This window comes from Callithrix jacchus, chromosome 3, assembly GCF_049354715.1.
Source record: "Callithrix jacchus isolate 240 chromosome 3, calJac240_pri, whole genome shotgun sequence".
Lineage (NCBI taxonomy): Eukaryota > Metazoa > Chordata > Mammalia > Primates > Cebidae > Callithrix > Callithrix jacchus.
The window spans coordinates 37,470,371-37,493,071 of NC_133504.1; the positions used below are offsets into that span (position 1 = coordinate 37,470,371).

At 41.0% G+C, this 22,701-nt stretch overlaps 2 protein-coding genes across 20 annotated transcripts in view; one reads left to right on the forward strand and one right to left on the reverse strand.

The window, feature by feature from the left end:
- SPMIP2 (sperm microtubule inner protein 2) overlaps positions 1 to 22,701 on the forward strand; it is a 181,868-nt gene that overhangs the window by 156,599 nt on the left and 2,568 nt on the right. The window contains exon 5 of one of the 2 annotated variants that reach the window (XM_035292790.3): positions 15,732 to 15,862. The exons of the other annotated variant lie outside the window; for it this stretch is intronic. Coding sequence (XP_035148681.1) covers positions 15,732 to 15,776 — 45 coding nt within the window. The 3' untranslated portion in view covers positions 15,777 to 15,862. Of the gene's footprint in view, positions 1 to 15,731; positions 15,863 to 22,701 lie in introns of those variants that run through there. 2 annotated transcript variants of the gene reach the window in all.
- Positions 1 to 22,701, reverse strand: part of FNIP2 (folliculin interacting protein 2) — a 146,496-nt gene that overhangs the window by 35,582 nt on the left and 88,213 nt on the right. For 13 of the 18 annotated variants that reach the window (XR_013532841.1, XR_013532838.1, XR_013532840.1 and 10 more), the window contains 6 exons: positions 15,811 to 15,940; positions 8,258 to 8,459; positions 7,864 to 7,952; positions 6,387 to 6,533; positions 6,102 to 6,271; positions 243 to 1,569 (listed from right to left, as the gene is read on the reverse strand). Coding sequence is in view for 13 of the 18 variants with exons in the window: in XM_035292783.3 (XP_035148674.3) it covers positions 243 to 1,569; positions 6,102 to 6,271; positions 6,387 to 6,533; positions 7,864 to 7,952; positions 8,258 to 8,459; positions 15,811 to 15,940 (2,065 nt within the window). In the remaining 5 variants the exon portion in view is untranslated. Of the gene's footprint in view, positions 1 to 242; positions 1,570 to 6,101; positions 6,272 to 6,386; positions 6,534 to 7,863; positions 7,953 to 8,257; positions 8,460 to 15,810; positions 15,941 to 20,495; positions 20,610 to 22,701 lie in introns of all 18 variants that reach the window. The other 5 variants (XM_078366354.1, XM_035292779.3, XM_078366357.1 and 2 more) reach the window with 1 other exon arrangement.

A 22,701-nucleotide genomic window follows, 5' to 3' on the forward strand; every position in this document is an offset into this window, starting at 1 on the left:
CCACCAGCCCCCTGACCCTGTGAGCTCAGTGGTGCTAAGCCAGTAACCATCCTTGGAAGGACAGGCGGGAAGTCGTTTGTAATAGAATTGATAGTACTGCTAACGTTTGGTGGAAAAAAGAAGAAAAAAAAAAAACAACTGTGTGGGAAGCAGACAACAGTGGCTAATGTGATCACAGGTGTCAGGTCAGGAGAGTGGAATTTGAACTCAGTGCCCTCTACTTCCCAGCCTGCCGGACTTACCTTGGCAGAGGCAGCTCTACTTCCAAGGACCCTCCAGTCCTGTCAGCACCGTGACCCAGGTCCAACATGGCTGAAGCGCAGGCTTCGTCGTCACTGTCTCCCAGGGCACTATCCGAGCTTTCATTTCGGGGAATGTCTCCTTCAGTCCTACAGATGGCTTTCTTGTTGGCATCCCCACAGGGGATATTTGCAGCAGCCGCCAGGCCAGGACCCTGTTGGACACACTTGGGGGCAACAGGCTCCAGCACAGGTCCTTCTGAAGCCTTCACATACAAACCTCTAGCTGCCTCCAGCCTCCTCCCTCTGGTTCCTGCCACACCAGCAGAGGCTGCGTCCGAGTCGGCAGTGTGGCTGAGCTTCCCGGCAGCAACTGCTGTCGCTTCGTTTCTGCTGCCTCTGTCCTCTGCAAAACCTTTGTCAGACTCGCCTTCATCCCCCTCAAAAGGCTGATTCTGAGGGCAGCAGACATTCTCCTGAGAGCCAGGGTTGAAAGGGCTTCCAGAAATCTGCGGGTCCTGAGCCACATCAGTGGCCACGCTGGCTTCCAGTGAGGGGCCACAGGCCTTCATCCGTTCCTCCATTTTTTTCATGCGGCTTTCCAAGTCAGACTCTGGAGATGTGGAGCTCCCAATCTGGAAAGTGACCTTTTCTAAGGGAGGTTTCTCCCGGAGATGTCTGTCAGGGCAAGGCCAGGCCACTGACCGGTCTGGCAGTCTCGTAGGCATCTCCACCTTACACAGCTCACAGACAGCCTGCTGGTCCAGCTTCATTCCTGCCCCCAGAACTTCACAGCTGCAAAGTCTTGAAGAGCCATCTTGTGGTGACTCTTTATTTTTTTCATCCCCACAAAAGCCATTCTGAGGTTTCCAGGAACCGTCTGATGCTGGCTCCTGGTACCCTGTGCTACAAGCCTCAGGACCCTGCTCCGGCCTCCTGTGAGCTTCTTTGTCAAGTTTAAGACCCAGGTCTCTACTGTCAGTGCCCTCTGGGCTCTCAGGAAACTCTGCCGGCCAGGGGTTCTGTCTCTCAGCTGCTGTTGGTGGTAGGATGGGAGGTACAAGAGCAGGCTCGTTCCTCACCGTAACGACAACATACTCAGACTCCTCCACCTCTCCTTTCTCCAAGGCTGTCATGATCTTGCTTCCGTTTAAAACTTGGTCACCTTCACCGTGATTGCCGCTCCAGGTCAGCTGGTTTTCTTGTAGCTCAGAGCAACGGAGAAAGTAGGTCAGGACATAAAGTATTCGCTGGACCAAATCCTTCTGCTTCCCTACCACCACGGTGCGAGTCAGTCTCACTGGAGAGCCTATGGCTCCGTAAAGATCACCTAGACAGCAAAGGTGGACACAAAGGCAGTGGTCTCTGAGGTTAGCATGTCACAGATACATCAGCCTTTACAAGAGCAAAACGGGTGACTTATTCCCAGTCTGGAATCACTGCTTCTGACTCCTGATTTCTACTTTCTAGTAATGACGATGTTTTAGTTTTGCCACTGTAAGAGTGTCAGCCTGGACACAGACTGCGGCTGGTCACCTCTGGTGTGTGGGAGTCGTGCTGCTGTGCACACAGCCCCACCCAGTGCCTGCTGGGTCTTCCCCGCAGCTCAACGGGTCCACCAATGAGATGGCCCAAGGAAAGCTAAAGCCAGAGCTCTGAATATGTGACAAGATCTAATACTATATCTTGGAAACTAGGATAGTAAGAATTTGTTGGAAGAATCCCAGGACACTGGGCCTTGGGATAAAATCCAAATTCAGGAATTTCTCAGCAGAAGGGCAGTGAATTAATTCAAAATACTTAATGAGGTGGTCTACGTAAAATTCTTTTAATATGCATACCCACACCAAGTAGAATCAGTTTAACAAGAAGAAAATCACTTAGTCATGAATAATGAGTCTGAAGGTTTTATTTTACTTCACTTGAAAATTCAACTGGGCCAGGTGCTGTGGCTAATACCTGTAATCCCACACTTTGGGAGGCTGAGGCAGGCGATCACTTGAGGTCAGGAGTTCAAAACCAGCCTGGCCAACATGGCGAAACCCTGTCTCTTCCCAAATACAAAAATTAGCTGGGCGTGGTGGTGTGTACTTGTAGTCTCAGCTACTTCAGAGGCCGAGGCAGGAGAATTGCTTGAACCTGAGAGCCAGAGATTGCAGTAAGCTGAGCGAGATTGTGCCACTGCACTCCAGCCTGGGTGACAGAGCAAGAAAAAAAAAGAAAAAGAAAAGAAAATTCAACTGGAAAAAAAAATGTCCCATTAGTTATATCCTGACAAGTTGATTAAAAACTGACTAATGTACCATGGGCTCTACAATCAGCTTGAGGAGGAAAGAATAAGGGCAAATGTATCATCCAACCACCCAGCAATAAGCTTTTCATCAAAAGTACTTAAGTGCCTAACTATTAAAACTACTGCATTTGATAATTTATTACATTTTATAATAAGTTACATGTTTGATAATATGGAAAATTATCATAAAGAACCTGTGTCTACTAACTGGACAGGCACTGTGTTAAGATACTAAAGATGTATCTTGGCCGGGTGTGGTGGCTCACGCCTAAAATCCCAGCACTTTGGGAGGCCAAGGAGGGAAGATCACCTGAGGTCAGGAGTTTGAGATCAGCCTGGCTAACATGGTGAAACCCCATCTCTGCCAAAAATACAAAAAAATTAGCTGGGCTTGGTTGCGGACACCTGTAATCCCAGCTACTCAGGAGGCTGAGGCAGAAGAATAGCTTGAACTTGGGAGGCGGAGGTTGCAGTGAGCTGAGATCACACTACCGCACTTCAGCCTGGGCGACAGAGCAAGACTCCATCTCAAAAAAAAAAAAGAATAACCAGAATGTTGGAACAAATCAAAACCTAAAAAGATACTAAATAAAGAAGAACTGATACATGATAATTGGTATAAATCAGAATTTAGAAAGTTCAAAACCCTCTGAGGAATGCATCTAGAGAGGAGGGAAAGCAGTTATAAGGGCATATACTAGATAAAACTAATTAAAATAGATGAATATGGAAAACAAAAGTTATGAGAACCATTGGAAAGTACCTCCCCCTGGGACCCATTAGGAAATACCTCCTTCAGCAAGTATTCCCTTGTGAACGGCTCCTAAGAACATTCAAAGGGCTGGGCAGAAATAATAAACAATCCTCTCTACAAAATGACTAGATTATAGGCTGATAGAACTTTAATTGAGAGGCCTTTCCAAGTGACTGAGAAATCAGACTAGAATTCAAGAGAGTAACTCAGAATTGTAGTCTGAAGCTAGGACTTTTGTTTGAGAAAACCTTCCTAAGAGCTCATTACTGTTACTTTGATTACATCTGTCTATTGCTGCAGGATATCAAGTCATTTCAGAAATTCATAAGACATTTTTTGTTAAATCAGTTGCAATATTAATAAAGGAGAAACATTACTTATCCAAAATCTGGTATAACAAACCACAGGGAAAAGGCCACTCAGAATGATATTATTTTTTAGCAATGCATTTGAGTATCATACATTTTAATAACCAAGGAATAAATGGAAATGGTAAAACAAGGAAGGTTATTAAAATACAACTTATAATAATTTAAATTATATAAAATAATGAGAGCAATGTGTGTGGAACCAGTGCTATTACATTATAGCCAAACTTCATAAAAAAAAAGCATTATTAAAACAATACCTATAATATTAAATATTTACTTGAAGTTGAAAGCAATTTCTTTTTGAGTCCTGGATAATTGAAGCTAATTTTTAGAGTAGATTTGTTTTCATAAGTTTTTAAAATGAAGAAATTGCACAATATAAATGTACTTAACCCGACTGAACTGTACGCTTTGAAACAGTTAAGATAATAAACATTGTTATATGCTTTTTACCTGAATTAAAAATAAAAATTTAAAAGAGAGTCAAAAGACACAATGGCACCTGTCCTGGAAAAGCTCTCAGAGGAGTCTGCAATGATTCCAGATAGTCTTCTCTTTTACTTAGGAACCTGGATTAAAATTGTATCTGCATCATTGTGTATTCCCAGCGGTTTCAATTTTCATGTTTACTGTGACTTGCTAAATACTGAATGAAAACAATAAAATGTGAAGCAACTGCTTCTACTTGTCAAATTATTGAACCTCCCTCCCCTGCTAAAACTTCTTTGTAATAATGGAAACCCGGCCATCACTTATACTTGGCTTTATAAAGCTATCACAGGCCTTTGCTGCCCCCCTCCTCACACTCCTCTTGTCAATAGCCAAACCCCTGATGGATTTGTTTGGGAGAAGGGAGGACTAAAGGCTTTCAACAACACATGATCTCCTCTGAAAGATGAGGATTGTGAACCCACAGGAAAAGACTCTCCCTTGTTATGCCGAACACAGGGAATTAATGGCTCTCAATTAGTTACATTTCAAATGAGAAGCTCGCCTAATTATAAACACATTTATCTAACTAAATGCACGCTACTTAATTAGCATTGTTTTGAAATGGGTGACCAGCAGCATGGAATACAATGTTTCCTTACTATCCAGCCCCCTTTTCTTTTCCACTTAATGAGCCTGCATTTTTTTAAAGACTATTATTGTTCCATAAAACAAAACAACTGTGTTCTGTTTTTCCCAGGAAAAACTCCCTGTATGACCAAGAATGAGCCAGGCATGTTCTGAGTAACGATCATATCGGGGTAATTAGCATATCCAGCACCCCAAACTTTTTTTTTTTGAGACGGAGTCTCGCTGTCGCCCAGGCGGGAGGGCAGTGGCGCAATCTTGGCTCACTGCAATCTCTGCCTCTGAGGCTTAAGCAACTTTCCTCCCTCAGCCTCCCAAGCATCTGGAACCACAGGCCCCCACCACCACGCCTGGCCAATTTTTTTGTATTTTTAGTAGAGACTGGGTTGCACTGTGTTAGCCAGGATGGTCTCAATCTCCTGACCTTGTGATCCACCTGCCTCTGCCTCTCAAAGTGCTCACAGGTGTGAACCACCACGCCTGGCCCCCCACCCCAAACTTTGATCATTTCTTTGTGTTGGGAACACTGGAAATCTCTGTTCTAGCTTTCTCTGAAAATACGCTGTTCTTAACTCTCGTAATCCTACAGTGCTAAAGAACACTAGAACTTATTCCTCCTATCCAGTTGTAATTTTGTATTTTTTAACTAGCCTCTTTCCATATCCCCTCTCCCTTAAGTCCATTTAAATATCCATAAATTCTTTACTTAACTGAGTTAGAACACATCTTTTACCCCTAACCATGAGGGGACTTGTATTCTCTTACGAGCACAAGGACAAGACAACATCTGTATTGTTACAAAATGAGGCTGAGAGTAATAAAGGTAGGGATGAGAATCTAATGAATAATGTATAAAAACAGTGCTTGGCTCCTAGTGTCAGCTTTCATTATTATTAAAACATGCTGCTTTCCAGGATGAGGTGCTTTCTGTTACAACTTCAGGCGGGCGGTAGGAGGGGTAGTTCTACTGGCAACTAGTAAATGGAGGCCAAGGATGCCACTCAACGTCTGCTAATGCGCAAGACAGCTCTTCCCATGCCCCACAACAACTCAACCAACAAAGAATTATCTGGTCAACAATGCTGAGGTTAAGAAATCCTGCTCTAAGGTAAACAGCCACTGTGGAATGGGAGAACACAGTTGGCTTACACTGCTTTAAGAGTGTAGCACAAAGCTGCCAGTAGGGAAAGGAGAGAAAGGGGGTGGCCCTACAGTTTGAATCCATGGACCAACTTCCTATTCCCCGTCTGCCCAATGACAACCTATGAATTATTGGGTGAGAGAGCCAGTAAAAGTACAAATACTAGCATTTTTTGCAAATACATCCCATATATAATATTATCTGAATAGTCAAATTAGGTACTAACCCAGCTGTGCCCAGAGAGGATTATATGGATGTGTTTTGGCCAGCATGTTCACTGACTGGGAGGTACGTTTCTCTGAGAAGGCTTTAATGGGAGGGTGATCCACAGGCATGACTGTTGGGACCCAGGCCAGGTGGTAGGTTAACACCGCAGTCAGTAAGGCAGCAAAAAACCTTGGAGAAATGGAAAAAGAAACAACCAGCTTAGTCAATGCAAAAAGATGCATGTCCTATGCAGTACCATTGGCTATGGGAGTTGCATACAAGTCTCCAGAGAGTTAAAGCTTACTGGTTTTTATTGATCTGTTCTATCAGAAGTGTAAACTCCTTGAGAAAGCGCTGGCAGAGCTGGTTTTTTTCCAAAGTGCTGGACATCATGGTAAGCCATACCGGTTCAGCTATCCTTGGAACAGAATATAAGTTCCAGATAGTTCCTCTATGGAAGAGAAAGACAGAGAAACACAAAAGTGTCAGAAACACTATTTTGGATAATCTTGGTGTAAGAGAATAAAGGAGAAAACAACTTGAATCTATGTAGTCCTTAAGGGATTCAAGCACCACACATAACAGGGGTTGGCAAACTATGGCCCACAGGCCAAATCTGCCACCTTCTTTTGTATATAAAAAGTTTGGGTCACAGCCATGTTCATTCATTTACTCATTGTGTATGGCTGCTTCTGTGGGACAATGGCTAAGTTGGGTTGCTACTATTGAGGCTCTACAGAAACAAAGTACAGAACTACAAAGCCACACTTTCAGTTTCTTGACCTTTGAAAAATGGACACTTCATTAAAGTAGGACCCAGAGTCTGAAGCATAAGCCAGTGTCCAGTCTGACCACAGCAGAGCAACAGGCAAATCTCCAGTGCTTCCCCCAAAAACCATGGAAGGTTTACCAATCATCAGATTGCCATTAAAGAGCACAACTTTATGTCATTTCTCACATATGTGACTTAAGTCTTAGCGATCACCAGATAACGAGTAACATGTTACTTGAGTACTTTATATATAACCCATAGTTCAAAAAGCCTTGTGATTTTGCTCCAGGTGGCATTATAGATTCATTAGCATATACTTTAAGCATCATAAAAGTGTTCTAACATTCAAAGGATTATAACATTTTTTTATCCTTCAGCTATGGAGTAACGGTTTGACTCATTAGCTCATGACTGCTTTGGAGTGGGATTCCATTCCCCATCAAGAAACTGGTCTACAAAATGGTGCAACAGTCCCAACTCAGCATGATGAGAGAGGATCCCACCACTGTTTACCTTTCCATGCAGATACTAGGAGCAAGGTCTCTAGATACCAGTTTCCAGAGGACACTGGGTATAAACTAGGACTGACCTGGCAAACTGGAACATAGGTCTCCCTGACTTGCATAAGCTCTCCATCTGTGCTTTGAATAAGCATCCCTGAACTCAAGTTTCCACATCTGTAAAATGGGTTTAGTAGTGCTTAGGCTTTTTATGAGGCTGACATTAGATAATGAATAGACTGGTGAGATATACCTGAATATTAGTTTTCCCCCTTCATCCTGTTAAAAACAATCCTATCAGGGACTGTCGGTTGAGCAGTAGTGAGGATTACTCAGTGGTAAATTACTTCAATTTTTTGCTTCATTTGTTCTGTTTCCATCTTGAAGGGCAGAACCACAAAAGTGAGGAATACCTGCCAGGCCCCCAATTCTTCCAAGTCACAGTTTCTCTTTACCCATGGCTGCTCACAAATATCTCCTGCTGGATTTGCCAAACTTTGTCACTTTACCTGAATTCTCCCAGAGCTTCCATCAATCGGCTGACATAAAACTGGACTCGGAGGCTTGATTCTGCTATTTTCCTACAGGAGATCATAGCCTTTATTGAAGAGAAAGCAAGCCAAATTACCGAGAAGAAATTTTATAACTTATCTACTGGGCTTTATTAATTAAAAAAATTATGCAATCAATTAAAAACACTCAAGATAATAACGCAAAGCAGTCATTTCCTTCCCTAAGGCAACCCAGTATCTGGTAGCTAACATTAACGTGCCTAAGAATTTATCACTGCTATGGGTGACTAAACTCTCTTAGGAAAGATCCGATACATAAGCAAAGAAATTCTGCCATCTTCAAAGCCCCACAATCACTTCTCTATTTGACTTTGGATTACATCCTTATTACCTTTTCAATTGCACTCTTCAGCCTGTTCATGTGAGACTCAAACAGGGGAAAATGAGAAAAGAAGAAGTCCTGGAAATTCCTTTGTGCTTCTTCTTTCTCACAAAGGGAAAAGATGATACTTATGGCAATTTTCTTCCTCCTAACCATAGCTGGATTAGAACTACAGGTTTCCTCAGCCAAGCTGAATGTCTCATCAGTTGACCTGGAGGGAAACAGAAGTTTGCAAAGTTGCCATGCATCAGTGAGTCACACTGAAGATCAACTGTAATGCCTGGGATGACACCCAGAACATTCAGTCGTAACTAAGAGTATATCTGCCTTTAGTTCATTCTCTTCTATAATTCCCCGGCATGAAGATGAGAATGTCAGCTTGCTTGCCACACAGTATTATCCTAACATGGAAAGAAACTCAAATGAAAACTACAAGTAATTTAAATTTCCCATTGTTACTCTTGTCCTTTTCCTTTGGATCATTTTATGTCAAATTGATGGTATTTAGGAAGGAGTGTGAAGTATCTGTTTACCCAAAACACAGGTAAACAGATACCTGTGTTTTGGGTAAACACAGCTTTGGCTGATAGATACCAATAGATAAGATAACCAAAGAGGAACCAGGATCCTTCTGTCTTTTTTTTCCCCCCAGGGCTATCAAAACCACTAGATGGAAGTGACTCTTCTAAGTGCTCAGATTAAGCCATGTGATTAAGCTCTCTGAAAATCCTCCAAGCAGAAAGACTTACCTCTCTTCTGCTACAGCAGAATTAAAAAAAAAAAAATCGGATTCTTTTGGGAGAGTTGGCTTCTATGATGATAGCCATTAAGTCCAAAACTTGTAAATATATATTTAATTTGTCTTAAGGGGTAAGCCTTACAAAAATGGCCTAACCATGTCGCTTACTTAACTATTGTGAAAAGCCAGCATAGCTACCACATAACTACTAACAGCAAAAATACAAATAAAATAGGTTTTTTTTTCCTACAAAAACACCAACACAAAGGACAAAACAGTGCAAATGAAAGCCCTAGACTAGAACATAGCAGGTATGCAATCCATTTTATCTTTCTCACGAACTCCATCATCTAGTCTCATATCTCTGCCAGTATGGGAAGGTACTGCTTCCTCCATTTTCTTTATTACAAATTACAACATAACAATTACTCATCCTGGGCAGATTATGAGATTATAGCCTTCTGCCCCTGGTCTTCAACTTACTTACTTAGGCCTTTACTCATAGTCTTTAATGCTCATGTGATTTCAAATAAACCCAGATTTTATTATTAAACAAACATACACCAAAAGTGTTGTGCTCAGGAAAGCTATTTAATTAATATAATTAATTCTGGGGGGACACAGGCACACCACCATGCCTGGCTACTTTTGTTTTTTGGTAGAGATGGAGTCTCCCTATGTTGCCCAAGCTGGTCTTGAACTCCTGAGCTCAAGTGATTCTTCCACCTCAGCTTCCCAAAGTGCTGGGATTACAGGCATGTGTAATCCTTTCCTTTAAAAATAAAACTGTGCCTGGCTGTTTTATTTTTAAAGGAAAGGAGATAGACATCTTATTCTAACCTCAGTTATATGTTACTAGTTCCCTTAACTTCAAGTGAGAGCCTGGAGATGTAGGTATGGTTGGTAAATCAGTAAAAGGTTTTCACTCCAGATGTGTCACTAAAGGCACAAGGTGCTGTTATAACTGCTACACATTATAATAAACCATCACCTGCTTTCTCTGGGAAATCCCTAGATTATAATTATCAGAGAAAATTCTTGAGGCTTCCTAATAACTTCACACAGTTTCATACAATCCTCTTTCTTTTTTTTTACCAAAGTACTGACACTAAAGCCTTGTTTCCTTGCACTACAGTAGTTGATTTCTGTTCTGTTTGGGGAATTCTCCTGAGTTTATATTACAGTAAGGCTTGCTTGCAAACCTTTACTATTTTCTGTCATCTTATATTTCCCTTCTTTTTCCAAAGTAAAATGACTCTATCAGTCCACTCATCTTTAGGCCAGCTTGATCTTTAATAATCAAATTGTAATAAACACTGAACCCGATACAGTTTCTCATCATCATCATCTCCACCCTATAAACAATAGCCAATGCTCTCATCAGTTTTAATGTAGCAGAGAGTGCCACCTGCTGAATTTCTGAAAAACTTCCATAGCTAGTGGATAATTTACTTGCTTTACTATAACTCTCCACTGAATTCTGAATCAACTGAGTTTCATTCTGTAGTCTTAGATCAACCATGCAACATGGAATAAATCAGGTTATGTAGTATCTTACTTATAATTTAAAAATTATTCTACAAAAAAAGATGTTTAAGAATATTTCCAAAAATTTAAGTATGGGCCCCAGTACTTCATCATATCTTTATCTCCATGTCACCAGAGAAGGTACACAGGCTGTTCTGCAAATGTGGAAACTGAGGCAGAGTGCTGACTCAACTTTTTTCAGGAACAGAAAGGTTCTTAGTAACAATGCTGGAGTTAGAACCCAGGATTCCTATCTTCTAGTTTGGGCTCATTACTTGGATACTGGCAATGACCAAGGACTCCCACCCTATGCCCAATCTGTCTGCTGGTGCTCATGCTAGCCAATGCATCATACCAGGCAGAGCACTGAGGGAAGGGGCTGGAAGCAGTCTGATCAGCTGACAGTCCTGAGAGTCAAGGAAAGACTGCAGCTACACACAATTTTTTTCCTTATAAAGAAATCAAATAGAAGTGTGTTAACACTTATGAATAAGCAGTTATGTACATTGTAAGTACCTCAAGATCATAAATAATTAAAGCAAAAATGACTAAGTACGTCTCAATAATCTATCATTGATATCAGGATTCCTTGGTCTAATTATCTGTTTCAGCTTTGAACTTATGCTGAATCTATGTATTACATTGGGCCATATGAAATTGTAGGTCAAAGAACATCCCATCAGCAACTGTATAAGGTTGGTCCAATTTAATAATTCAAATCAAAAGGCTTCCTGGGACATTATATTTTGCTCTTTAAGGTATCAATTGCCTCGGTAAGTGATGGAATCCCTGAGCCCCATTCCCCATCCAGTAATTAAAGCTTACCACCTGGCACAGCAGGGAGCCCTGAGGTCAGTGTGAAGCCAACTGTTAAGATTTGTGAATATTGAAAACATTCATTCTAGTTTATGGAATAAAGTGTTGCCCAATTCTAACAAAAAAAAAAAAAAAAAAAAAAAAAAAGAAAACTGTGACTATCATCCCTGCTACCTTTAACTCTGTTAGGAAGGACATTTTTAATTACCATGAATTGTCTGTCAAAGAGAAGCAATCATAATTGGTACCCCCTGTTCTCCTGCCTATAGCATAAAAAATCTAATTTTCCCACCTGCATACCTGCCAAAAGGGAGAGATCAACTACAACATCCTTTAAATGAAGGGACCTTTACAGGCACAGTGATCAGTTTAAAACGTCTGCTACTCGAGCGTTCTCGGTGTTCAGCAGTACTCTATTAGGGCTGGCTGTGTGAGCATTCGACCCCACTCACACAGGGTCCTGCACTCACTAGTGCCCCAGGCTTCATTTCATGTTCTGTGATTACCATCTTGAATTTTAAATAATTTTATCTTTGAACTTTTGTGCTATAAATCAAGTCTAATGAGACAATGAAGCTCAGAAAAGGATACCCCAAAGTATGGCACTTTGGTCTGGTGAGTATTTTGAACTGAAGGACAGGGGCTCAGAAACAAGACCTTGCTTTTCTGATTTTCTCCTGCCCTTCCTTCTCCTGCTCCCCTTTCTCCCCAAAGGCATAGAAACTAAGATTCCTGTTCCCCAAGGTAAGTCACAAAAACCTGAGCCTCTTTTTTCCCCAAAGCCAACTGTAAAACCTATTACAGAAATACTATTCTAACTTCCTCGTACCTTTGTAAGTGCTGGCCACAAATAATTTCTCTGACCTACCTTGTCTGAAAATAGATCATAAGACCCTGCCATTCCAGAGGGGTCTTACCCTCTACGTGGGAGGAAGGAATGCTCTACAGAGAGGTCAAAAAGAATTCTGACAAGACAGGCCCCACTGGGTTTTCCTGCTTAAATTTATTACCATTAGATCATACTCCTTTGTCCAATCACATTTCTACATGGCAATCCATTCTTTGTTGAATGTAAGCATAAAAACATAGTTTTCTTTGGGTTCCTCAATCTTCATTTCTGAAGGCTCCCTGTCATGTGAAACTTTGACTAAATAAAATTATGTTTCTCTCTTGTTAACCTGTATTTGTTATAGGAGTGTTAGCCATGACCCTTATGATACGGAGGGAACGTTACCACACCCTTTCTGCCCCTATACCTGCACATGAGTAGTGAAGACACTGGGCAGCAGTTCGTATATGGGTGATCCAAGAACCAAGGGCTTGCAGCCCAGACAGTGAGAAACTGGCCCAGCACTACGCACGTACCCACAGGTCAGAGGCAGGCCACGGTGTTACAAGACTCTAAAGTAGAATGGCTGGGTCTTGGACCCACACTGACGGCTGTGACTGTGGTGACAGCAGAAGCTGCAGTAGCCATAGTTGTGGGAGATAGGGAAGAGGAGAGAGGAAGGATTCTGGTAGCTCCAGGAACCACGGTGGGAGGCCAGCTTGCCCATTAGTCACCAGAGCCAGTCCCTATACAATCTGCACAGATATTTAACTCTCTGACCTGAACCCCAGGGCAGTAAATTATCACAAAGTCAAAGCCTAAATGGGGACATTGCAATAAAGAATATCAGGGAATTATTCTAATTCTGCAAACAGTTTAGACTGTTTTTGAAAACTGCTGCAACAATGCAAAGGAAATATTCATAGGCATAGAAATAGAAATTGAATGTAAAGATTGTTATACTGGACAAAAAAACCCACACTGTTTTCATATAAATCTTCAGATGAACAAATTATTAAAGAGGAAGGCCATTTTAAAATTAATTTTTCTTCGTAATTGAGGACACAGTGATAGAATGCATAAATAGGCATTTTGAATTATATATAACTCATGAGAACATTTTTAGTTTCCTGTAAGATCTCCACAAGTTACAGGAAATGTCAGAAGAATTATTAAAATAACCTTGTATAAATTTACATCTAAAATTAAATTCAGACTTACTCAAAATGGATTTGTGTGAAGAATTAAATCTTTTAAAAAACTGTTTAACAAGAATCATCTGATCCAGATGTACTCAAATTTACATCTTGAAAGTTAATAAAAAATGTATCCAAATGTTGTCATAGTCCATAAAGCTATGTAACACCGCATCAGCAGAAAGATCCTTCTCCAAGTAAAAAATTATCAAAAATTATTTGCCACCTTGCATTTGTCAGGACTATCACTTTCAATTATATCAATTGAAAGCCAAGTTGCTAAAACTATAAACTTTGATGACCAAACAAATGTATTTGCAGAAAAGTCTTATGACACAAGATATCACATATTATAATATAAAATTATGACACCAAAAATATTATGTTTAGAATTTATAAGTTTATATTATTCATCTATCATTGTCATCTCTATTACATCTTATATATATTCTTAAAGAAAAACTTTTTTCGTTTTTAGTCCCTTTAATAACACTTTTCTTGTTTTTTGAGTAAGAAGCACCACATTTTTATTTTGCACTGGTCCCATAAATTAGGTAGCCAGCCTTGACTGTATTCACAACCTTTCTGAATGTAGGATACTTATTTTAGGTGTAAGTTCACTAGAGATTCACTAGTTCCCAATGCCAGATCTCAATTCAAATTAGTTTTGAAGAATTTCGAAGGAGTTGTGAAACATGATTTCAACTTTGAATTTAAATCTGAAGGGATAAAAAAGCCTTTTCAGAAAAGAGAAGATGTTGAACAAGGATGGTTTCCAAAACTTATCTCTTCCAATCACAGAAGCTGGTATAATGCCAGTGAGGATGGTGGTGGCGCCTTCTCCTGACAGTTGCAGTAATGATAATGATAATGATAGCAATAATAATACTAAATAATTCACAGTGGCCATATTTTATTGCCCATATCCTATGTCTTGGCTAAACACTGAACTTGCGTTATCTCATTTAACCCTCCCAGCAACATTCTGAGGCTGTGCTAGTATTATCACATTGCAGATGAGGATGCAACGCCTAGAATCCAGGTTAACTTACTCTATCATACATCTAGTGAGTGACAGAGCTAGGACTTGTGTTCACACAAAATTCCAAGCTTTTAATCATTTAATCCCAAGTCCACCAACCAAAAAGCAGCTTCTTGATGGGTGATGAAGCTATAATTTTTTCTTTCCAGCTAGCTTCTAGGATTGTGAAAGAGACAGAAGTGAGGCAAGCAACCTGATGTGTGCTACTCACACCCCCAACCCCTCAGTTTCTCAGCTTGTCCCTTCAGTGCCGTCTCTTCTAAGAAGGGCTCCCTATTTCCCCCCATGACCATCACTGTGTTTCCTCCATCCTGAGTCTCATAGCACTTTATATCTGCCTATGATATTTATCACATAACATCTTTATGCCATTATTTGTGTACCATCTCATAAACTAAGTACAGGCACAAAGCTGAAATGTCTTACACCTTCACAGATCCCTGCATATGGTGAGGCATAGTCAATTTACTAAATCAGTTAATTTATGTGAATTTTTTTATTTTTTTGAGACGGAGTTTTGCTCTTGTTACCCAGCCTGGAGTGCAATGGTGCGATCTCGGCTCACCGCAACCTCCACCTCCTGGGTTCAGGCAATTCTCCTGCCTCAGCCTCTTGAGTAGCTGGGATTACAGGCATGCACCACCATGCCCAGCTAATTTTTTGTATTTTTAGTAGAGATGGGGTTTCACCATGTTGACCAGGATGGTCTTGATCTCTTGACCTCGTGATCCACCCACCTTGGCCTCCCAAAGTGCTGGGATTACAGGTGCGAGCCACTGCGCCCGGCCAATTGACGTGAATTTTTATAGGTACACAAAAAAAATTTCCCTTCAAGTATTTGGACTGTAGGAAGAAAAAGTTGGAAGCTATGAATGTAACATCAAATGTACATTTTTGCACACAACTGAACTTTAAATCCAAAAACCAACTGAAATGAAAGCAGAAAATACCTAGATGCCATCTCTATTTATAATCTTTTCATACCTGTTTAGTTTAAGAATTTACATTTCACAAAGAATATATCACAGACCCTTGACTTCATATATTTTTGAATACCACATTGGTATCACGGTGGCCAAAAAGAGACTCATCTCCCTCATTACTTATAAAAGCTACATCTGGAAGGGACCCTATTTAAAGAGAGCACACCATTTTAAATGAACCCCCAATCTAGCTCATGAAACAACTACTCAGAAACTTCCTAGTGTCTTCAAAAGGAGGAGATTTTTAAACTTTAGCTTTTATTTATTCTTTCCTTCGAACTTCTAATTTGTAAACTTGCAGGCTAAGCTGAAGCTAATAAAAAAGTTTGGTTCTTTTTCCTCTGACAATAGGCGCGAACAGTTGCCCTGCCAGTTTCATCAAGCTGCCTACACTAGTACTTTTCTCGGCAAGAGGAAACTTGCAACTCACCTCCTTGGAATGATGCCATTTTCCAAACTTGTTGTCTGACTTCGAAGCCAGCGGCGCTGGTAACTGCTGGAAGAAGATGTAGAGGAGCTTGGAGATGGGAAAGGTGTGATCAAAAGACTGCTTAGTGAGGCTGTAGGAAGAATTTAGAATTGGAAAGTCGAGGAAAATTAGTCCTTATGTAGCTACATAATGCACAACATCATCAATGTATTTAATATCACGGAACTGCACATTTATTATGTATTTCATATCACTGAACTGTATACTTTGCCATTAAAAAATGACAAAAACTGCAATTACCTTTGCATCAACCTAATAAATGGTTAAGATGGTAAATTTTATGTTATGTGGATTTTAATACAATCCAAAAATTGGAAAAAAAAATCTATGCCAAGTAACCTAAAATTCAGGTTCTACCAGTCATATCCAGCAGGGGGAGACTACAATTTCTCTCTTCCTAAGATTTCTGAATAGCAAAGGAAACATCCTTTAAAAAGGAAAACAAATTAAAGGAAATAAGAGTCACGGATACAAGTACACAAATTAGCAGCCCCATATTACAAATGCAAAATAATCATTACTCAGAATGTAGATTGCTGATTTCTACCAAAATTTCTACCACACCATATAACCATATTGCCACCTGGTAACTAATGCCATACACAATGCTTACTTACACATCTTTCCTCCTAAGAACTCCTTCACTCTATACTTTGAGGTAAAGTTTAGGCAACTAAGTTTTTTCCCCCACAGAGTATCCTGTCTCCCAACCTCCATCTCCATATATACAATACATATCCTCCTTCCTTCCAGCCCCTACTGCTACTCTTGTCTGTGAAAAAGAAACCTCTACTCTTCAATATGCTTTCTGCTTGGATTACTTATTTGCCTCTGAGCCTTTCTCTGCCTCCTCCTGCTACATATTAGATGCCTACAGTTGTGTCTTGGGAAGTATGAGCTGACAGTGCCAGCCCAGACTTTTCTAACAGGCAGGGAGGAAGAACTAGTCCCTCTCAGGTAGCCAAAGTATTCCTTTCAAGTCAAGCTGCTTGATGAACATCTACTGATTTGAAAGAATGGAAGAAAACAGACTTGTTCTGCTTTACTTCCCTACAGCTAAGGAATCAGACATTGAAATGTCACTCAGTCCAGTGGAAAAGAAAATAGGGTGCTATAGATGGCCAGTCAACATTTTCTGAAGCAAATCACAGGGCAAAGGAAATTGATTTTGGTAAACACAGCATACTATGCTCATGGATATCACTTGAAAAAGCAGTGTCTCCACATGAACTATTACATTTTTATTTATACTTTTATAACCAAATGTAAATAACCTGATAAAGCAGTGTCTCCACATGAACTATTATATTTTTATTTATACTTTGGTAGCCAAATGTAAATAACCTGACTCCTTGACCTGAGCTCTGGGAGTTACTTCGCTATCAATTAATAAGAAATGCCAGGTGTGCTAGGCAACTGGGGTACAGTGGTGGACAAGTCTATGATAGTATCAGCAAGCATGATGACTCAAGTTTCTTTCCAAAGCAAAGGTCTATCAGATGCTTTTCCTTTTATCTAGCTGATATGTACAGAAAATTTGTTTGGTAGGTCTTAATCATCTTTGCATCCATTGTACCCATAACAGCGCCTTATCACGTAGGCAATTAGCAATTACTTCCTGAATGTATGGAACTTTGTTGAACTGAACTGTTACCCACATGTGGCTAGCCCCAATAAGTTAACCTGGTTGCCTTCTTGAGACCAGACTTAAATCCCCCAAACCAAATTCATATTTCAAGTATCAGTAAAGAGGTAATTTTACTGAGAATTTTGAAGGGAGTTAGAAGAGAGCTTTTCCTCAGAGTCATGCAAAATTACCTAATAAAACATCCCAATTAGATATTTCTGCCCTGCCCCCTAGAGTTCCCAAAGTCCCCTGTAGAATCCAGAAGCCCCCTTCCATATCTCTAGGATCCTGCCTCTCTCCTTGCCTTATATTGAGCAAATCAACTTCTTCCAGGCGGGTAGAGGACAAGGTTGACCAGTGGTACTTGTTGGTACTTTTCTCCTGTCACAGTATTGGGGCTCAGAAAACAATATCCCAAAATAAGGAGCACTTTGAACCAAAGGGCACTGGAAGGCCTCAGAAGTCAACCCTGTCTCAGACCTTCTCCTGCCCTCCTTTCTTCTCCTCCCCATCCTCCCTGCAAGGCAAACCACAGAAACTAAAATTCCTCTTCATCAAGGCAAGCCATAGAAACTAGATCCCCTTTTCCCCAGTCAGCCATGAAACCTAGAACTATTACTCTAACATTCCCTTGCCTTTCTGTGTAAGAGCTGGCTACAAAGGAATTCTTAGACCTACTTTATCTGAAAGTAATAAGACCCCCAATTCCAGAAGAGGTCCAGTCCTATACCTGGCAGGAAGAAATGCCACACAGAGAGATCACAAAGAATTGGGATGGGCCCTTGCTGGATGGGTTTTCCCCTTCAGTCTGTTACTATAAGATCATCCCCTTTTTGTCCAATCACAGTTCTACCTGGCTATGCACTCTTTATCAAATCTAAGCATAAAAATGGACAGTTTTCCCTTGAGTCTTTGGGTATCTCTGAAGACTCCCATGCCATATAAAATTTTGACGCATTTTTCAATATGGCAATTGCAATTTTCAACTCCAGAATTTCTGCTTGATTCTTTCAAATTATTTTATTTCTTCATTAAATAAGAATTCTGAATTCCTTCTCTGTGTTCTCTTGAATTTTGTTTCCTCAACACAGCTATTTTGAATTCTCTGTCTGAAAGGTCACATATCTCTGCCTCTCCAGGACCGGCCCCTGGTGCCTTATTTAGTCCATTTGGTAAGGTAATGTGATCCTGGATGGTCTTTATGCTTGTGGATGTCAGTCAGTGTTTGGCCATTGAAGAGTAAGGTTATTTACTGTCATATTCACAAGCTGGGATTGTCTGTACCCTCTTCTTGGGCAGGCTTTCCAAGTATTTGAAGGGACTTGGGTACTGTGATCTAAGTTTTTGGTCACTGCAGCTGTATCTGCATTAGAGGACACCCCAAGCCAACTGACACTGTGCTTCCTTTGGCTGATCTTAGGTAAAATCTAGAAGAATTCTCTGGATTATCAGTCAAAGACTCTTGTTCTCTTCCCTTACTTTCTCCCAAGCGGAGTTTCTCTTTCTCTCTCTCTGCTGAGCTGCCTAGAGCTGGAGGAGAGGTGACATAAACATCCTTGTGACCACCACCATTGAGACTGCACTGGGTCAGACTTGAAGCCAGCACAACACTGGATGTTACCCAAGCCCTGCTGCAACTCCTACCTGGTTACCCCCTGTGTTTGCTCAAGACATAGGGCTCTAAAATCAGCAGCTGGTGAAGCCAGTCAGGCCTGTATTCTTCCCTTAATGTTCCCCCTGCTGGGTCCTGAGATGCTGTCTTGGAGCCAAGGCCTGGAGTTGCAAACCTTGGGAATCTACCTGGTGTTCTGTTCTGCTGCAGCTGAGTTGGCTCCCAAGCCACAAATAAAGTTATTCCAACTCTTCCCTCCGCTTTCTCCAGGCAGAGGGGTCTCTCCCTTTGTCCACCACCGCCACAGGCCCACAGGGGGTACTGCCAGCCCATAGCTCATGTTCACTTAACACCCAAGGGCTCCTCAGTCAGCTTATGGTGAATGAGGTCAGGCCTGGGACTCACCCTTAGGGCAGCAGGCTCCCCTCTGGCCCAGGGCAGGTCCACAGATGCTGTCCAAGAGCCAACACCTGGAACTGAGGACCCCAAGAGCCTTCTTGGTGCTCTACCCCATTGTGGCCAAGCTGGTACCCTGGTGCAAGACAAGAGTCCTCTTCATTCTTTCCTCTGCTTTTCTCAAGCATAAGGGCCTTTCCTCTTAGTCACCACAGGTGTGAATGCGCTAGGTCACATCATGTCTCAGAGTCTCACCCAGGGCCTTAAAAGTCAGCAGGTGATGAATACTGCCAGGACTGGGTCCTTTCCTTCAAGGCAGCGGGTTCCCTTGTAGCCCAGGCTGTGTCTGAAAATGCTGTCTGGGGTCTAGGGCCTAGAATGGGGACGTCAAGACCTTGCCCAGGGCTCTATCCTACTGGGTCTGAGCTGGTATCCAGTTTGCAAGACAACGTCCTCTTTACTTTTCCCTCTCCTCTTATCAAGTGGAAGAAAGGAGTCCCTCCTGCAGCTAGGAGCTATACTGTCTGGGGTTGGGAGATTGGTGGCACAAGCACTCCCTTAGCTGTCCTGGCTGATCTATCACTAGGCCGTGTATACCCCAATTCTACTGGCTCTGAGCCCAGCACGGCATCAGGACTGGCCTAGAAGTCGCAGTCCTTGTGGCCTAGATGGCCTTTCACGTTTATTTATTTAGGGCCCCCGAGCACTTTAGCCCATGGTGGCAAGGCTTTCCTAACTCAAGTTCCAATTGCTGGGATGGTCATCTCCTTCTGGCTAGGGCTGGAGTAAGTACTCTGTGGGCACCAGCTGATCTCTGCCTGATGTTGGCAGCACTGCATTCCAATGCAAAGTTTCTCCCCTAAGCACACAGATTCCCTTTCTGCACCATACGGCCAGGGGATAGGGGAGGAGTGGCGTTGGCAATTTAAGACTGTCTCTCTTTCCCTCCTACCTTCTATGAAGTTAAAACTGGGTACTGTGGTTGCTCACCTGATTTTTGCTTCTTATGAAGGTGCTTTTTTGTGTGTGGATAGTTTTCAGATCTGGTGTTCCTGCAGGGAGGACAATCAGTGGAGGCTTCCTTCAGCCATCTTGCTCTGCCTCCTTTTCATGTAAAATTTTGATTAAATAAATTTGTTATGCTTTTCTCTTGTTAACCTAGATTTTGTTACAGGCGTGTCAGCTATGACCCTTATGAGGGGTGATAAAAGGGGTGTATTTCTGCCCCTACAATACAAGATAGTGATGACCCTGAGGTCCAATTTATTCTGAAAATTATCTGTATTGCATAATTCACGTTAGCAAACTGAGTAAAAGTCCAGGCTCCTGGTTCAAATTTTGCTTCTGTGTCTAGTAGCTGTGACACTTGGACAGCAGTTTATTTAACCTGTCAGCTTTCTCATCTGTAAAACGGGGACAATAAAATACCATACCTCAGTATTTTTCATGAAAGCTGCTATCTGCTTGTGGATTCTGCATTGTTTAGTGGATCAAAACCAACATTTAAAAAGAAAATAGAGAATATTGCACTGCTAATATTAATCCACAAAACTTCTCCTTGTTATATATAAAGATGTTACTAGATAATGATGCAAAGTGCATTAGCAAAGGTTGTAGACAAAAGAAAAATTTGAAAAACAGCTATTTCATAAGCTTCCTGTGAAGATTAAACAAATCAATACATGTACAACACTCAACCCAGTGCCCTACATGATAAATGTTAGCTTTTCACTACTAATCACTCTTGGAAAAGGTGGGCCAAGTAGGACATCTCAGAGTATGAAATGATTATTAGCTCTGATTAATTATGAGAATAACTTAGAACTTATTACGGTAATAGAGACATAAAAAAATCAAAGAGAACATTTCTTTTTTCCTGCTGAATGACACTTACTATGGCATGCAAATGAGACAGTTTATATTAAAGTGTTGGCTTAGTGTTATCCTCATCAAAAATATTTTAGCATTTCCTCATCAAAAATATTTTAAGATTTTTAGGTAAAAGTGCTGTGGCACATCATTGTTAATCATATACTCTAGATAACAATTCAGTACAACTTTCAAATGCAAGAGGACTAACCTTAACCTGAAAACAATTGCCATTTTCATGATAAAAGGGTGGATTTAGTCAACATGAGTGTATTTGAAAGTTGGCTTGGCTCACTGTCTGAATGGCAGTGCCTTCTGATGCAATGCATGCAATGCTAGAGTGCTGGTATACATCTGAGCCACCTGGAGAGCTTGTTTAAAAAGAAAGCTTCACGGAGGTGGTGGTACAAGCATGTGTGCCCAGTAACTTGGGAGCCTGAGGCAGGAAGACAGCTCAAGCCCAGAGAATCGCTTGAGCCTAGGAGCTTGAGTTCAGCCTGAACAACATAATGAGATCTCATCTCTTTACAAAAAGACAAGACAGCAACGGGGGCTCTCCCTCAGCTGATTCACTACCTTTGGAATAGGGCCTACCAACTACATGATAATGAAAAGAACTTTTGCATGAGTTCACTGCTAGCTGTGCCCCCAATTAACTCTGTGTACTGGATAAAGAAATTCTCCAATTGGTGTCTCAGTTAAAACATGCATGATTTTTAGTTAAATTATTCACAGGCTCAGTTTCAGTTTTAAAAGTGTTATGTCTAAATGTTCCTTAATATTTTTAGGAGCTTTTCTTTTTACAATACTTTTATAATTAGAAAATATAGTTAATACATATAGGTTGCAAAGACTTTGGCAGTTTGTGCATTAAGAGGAAAATTAAAATTAACCCTAGTCTCATCACCAGATTACTGTTAACATTTTATCCCTGGTTAACTCCCAACTTAAACAATTGTGCTTTTGTCCCCACCCTCCAATCTAAGGAGGTATATTCATCTAGCATCCATTTATTCCTGCAGAGATTAACAAACAGAAAAGAGAATCCCTCTAAAGATTTTTAAATGCTGATTGCTGCCATTCCTGGCAAGTGCCAATCAAGTTCAAGATTAATGTTTAACTTTCTCTGAAAAAAAAAAAAAAATTTTTGCTACTTGTGACAGTTTACTAGAAAACACTGCACTGGTTATTTGACAAAAGAATTTGGATTTGACCAAATAAGGCCCTGAAACTCTTAAATTTATTTACTCAATGAATACTTACTGAACACTTATGAAGCACCTGCACCATGCTAGGGACCTAGGATAGAAACTGAAGGGACATAGGC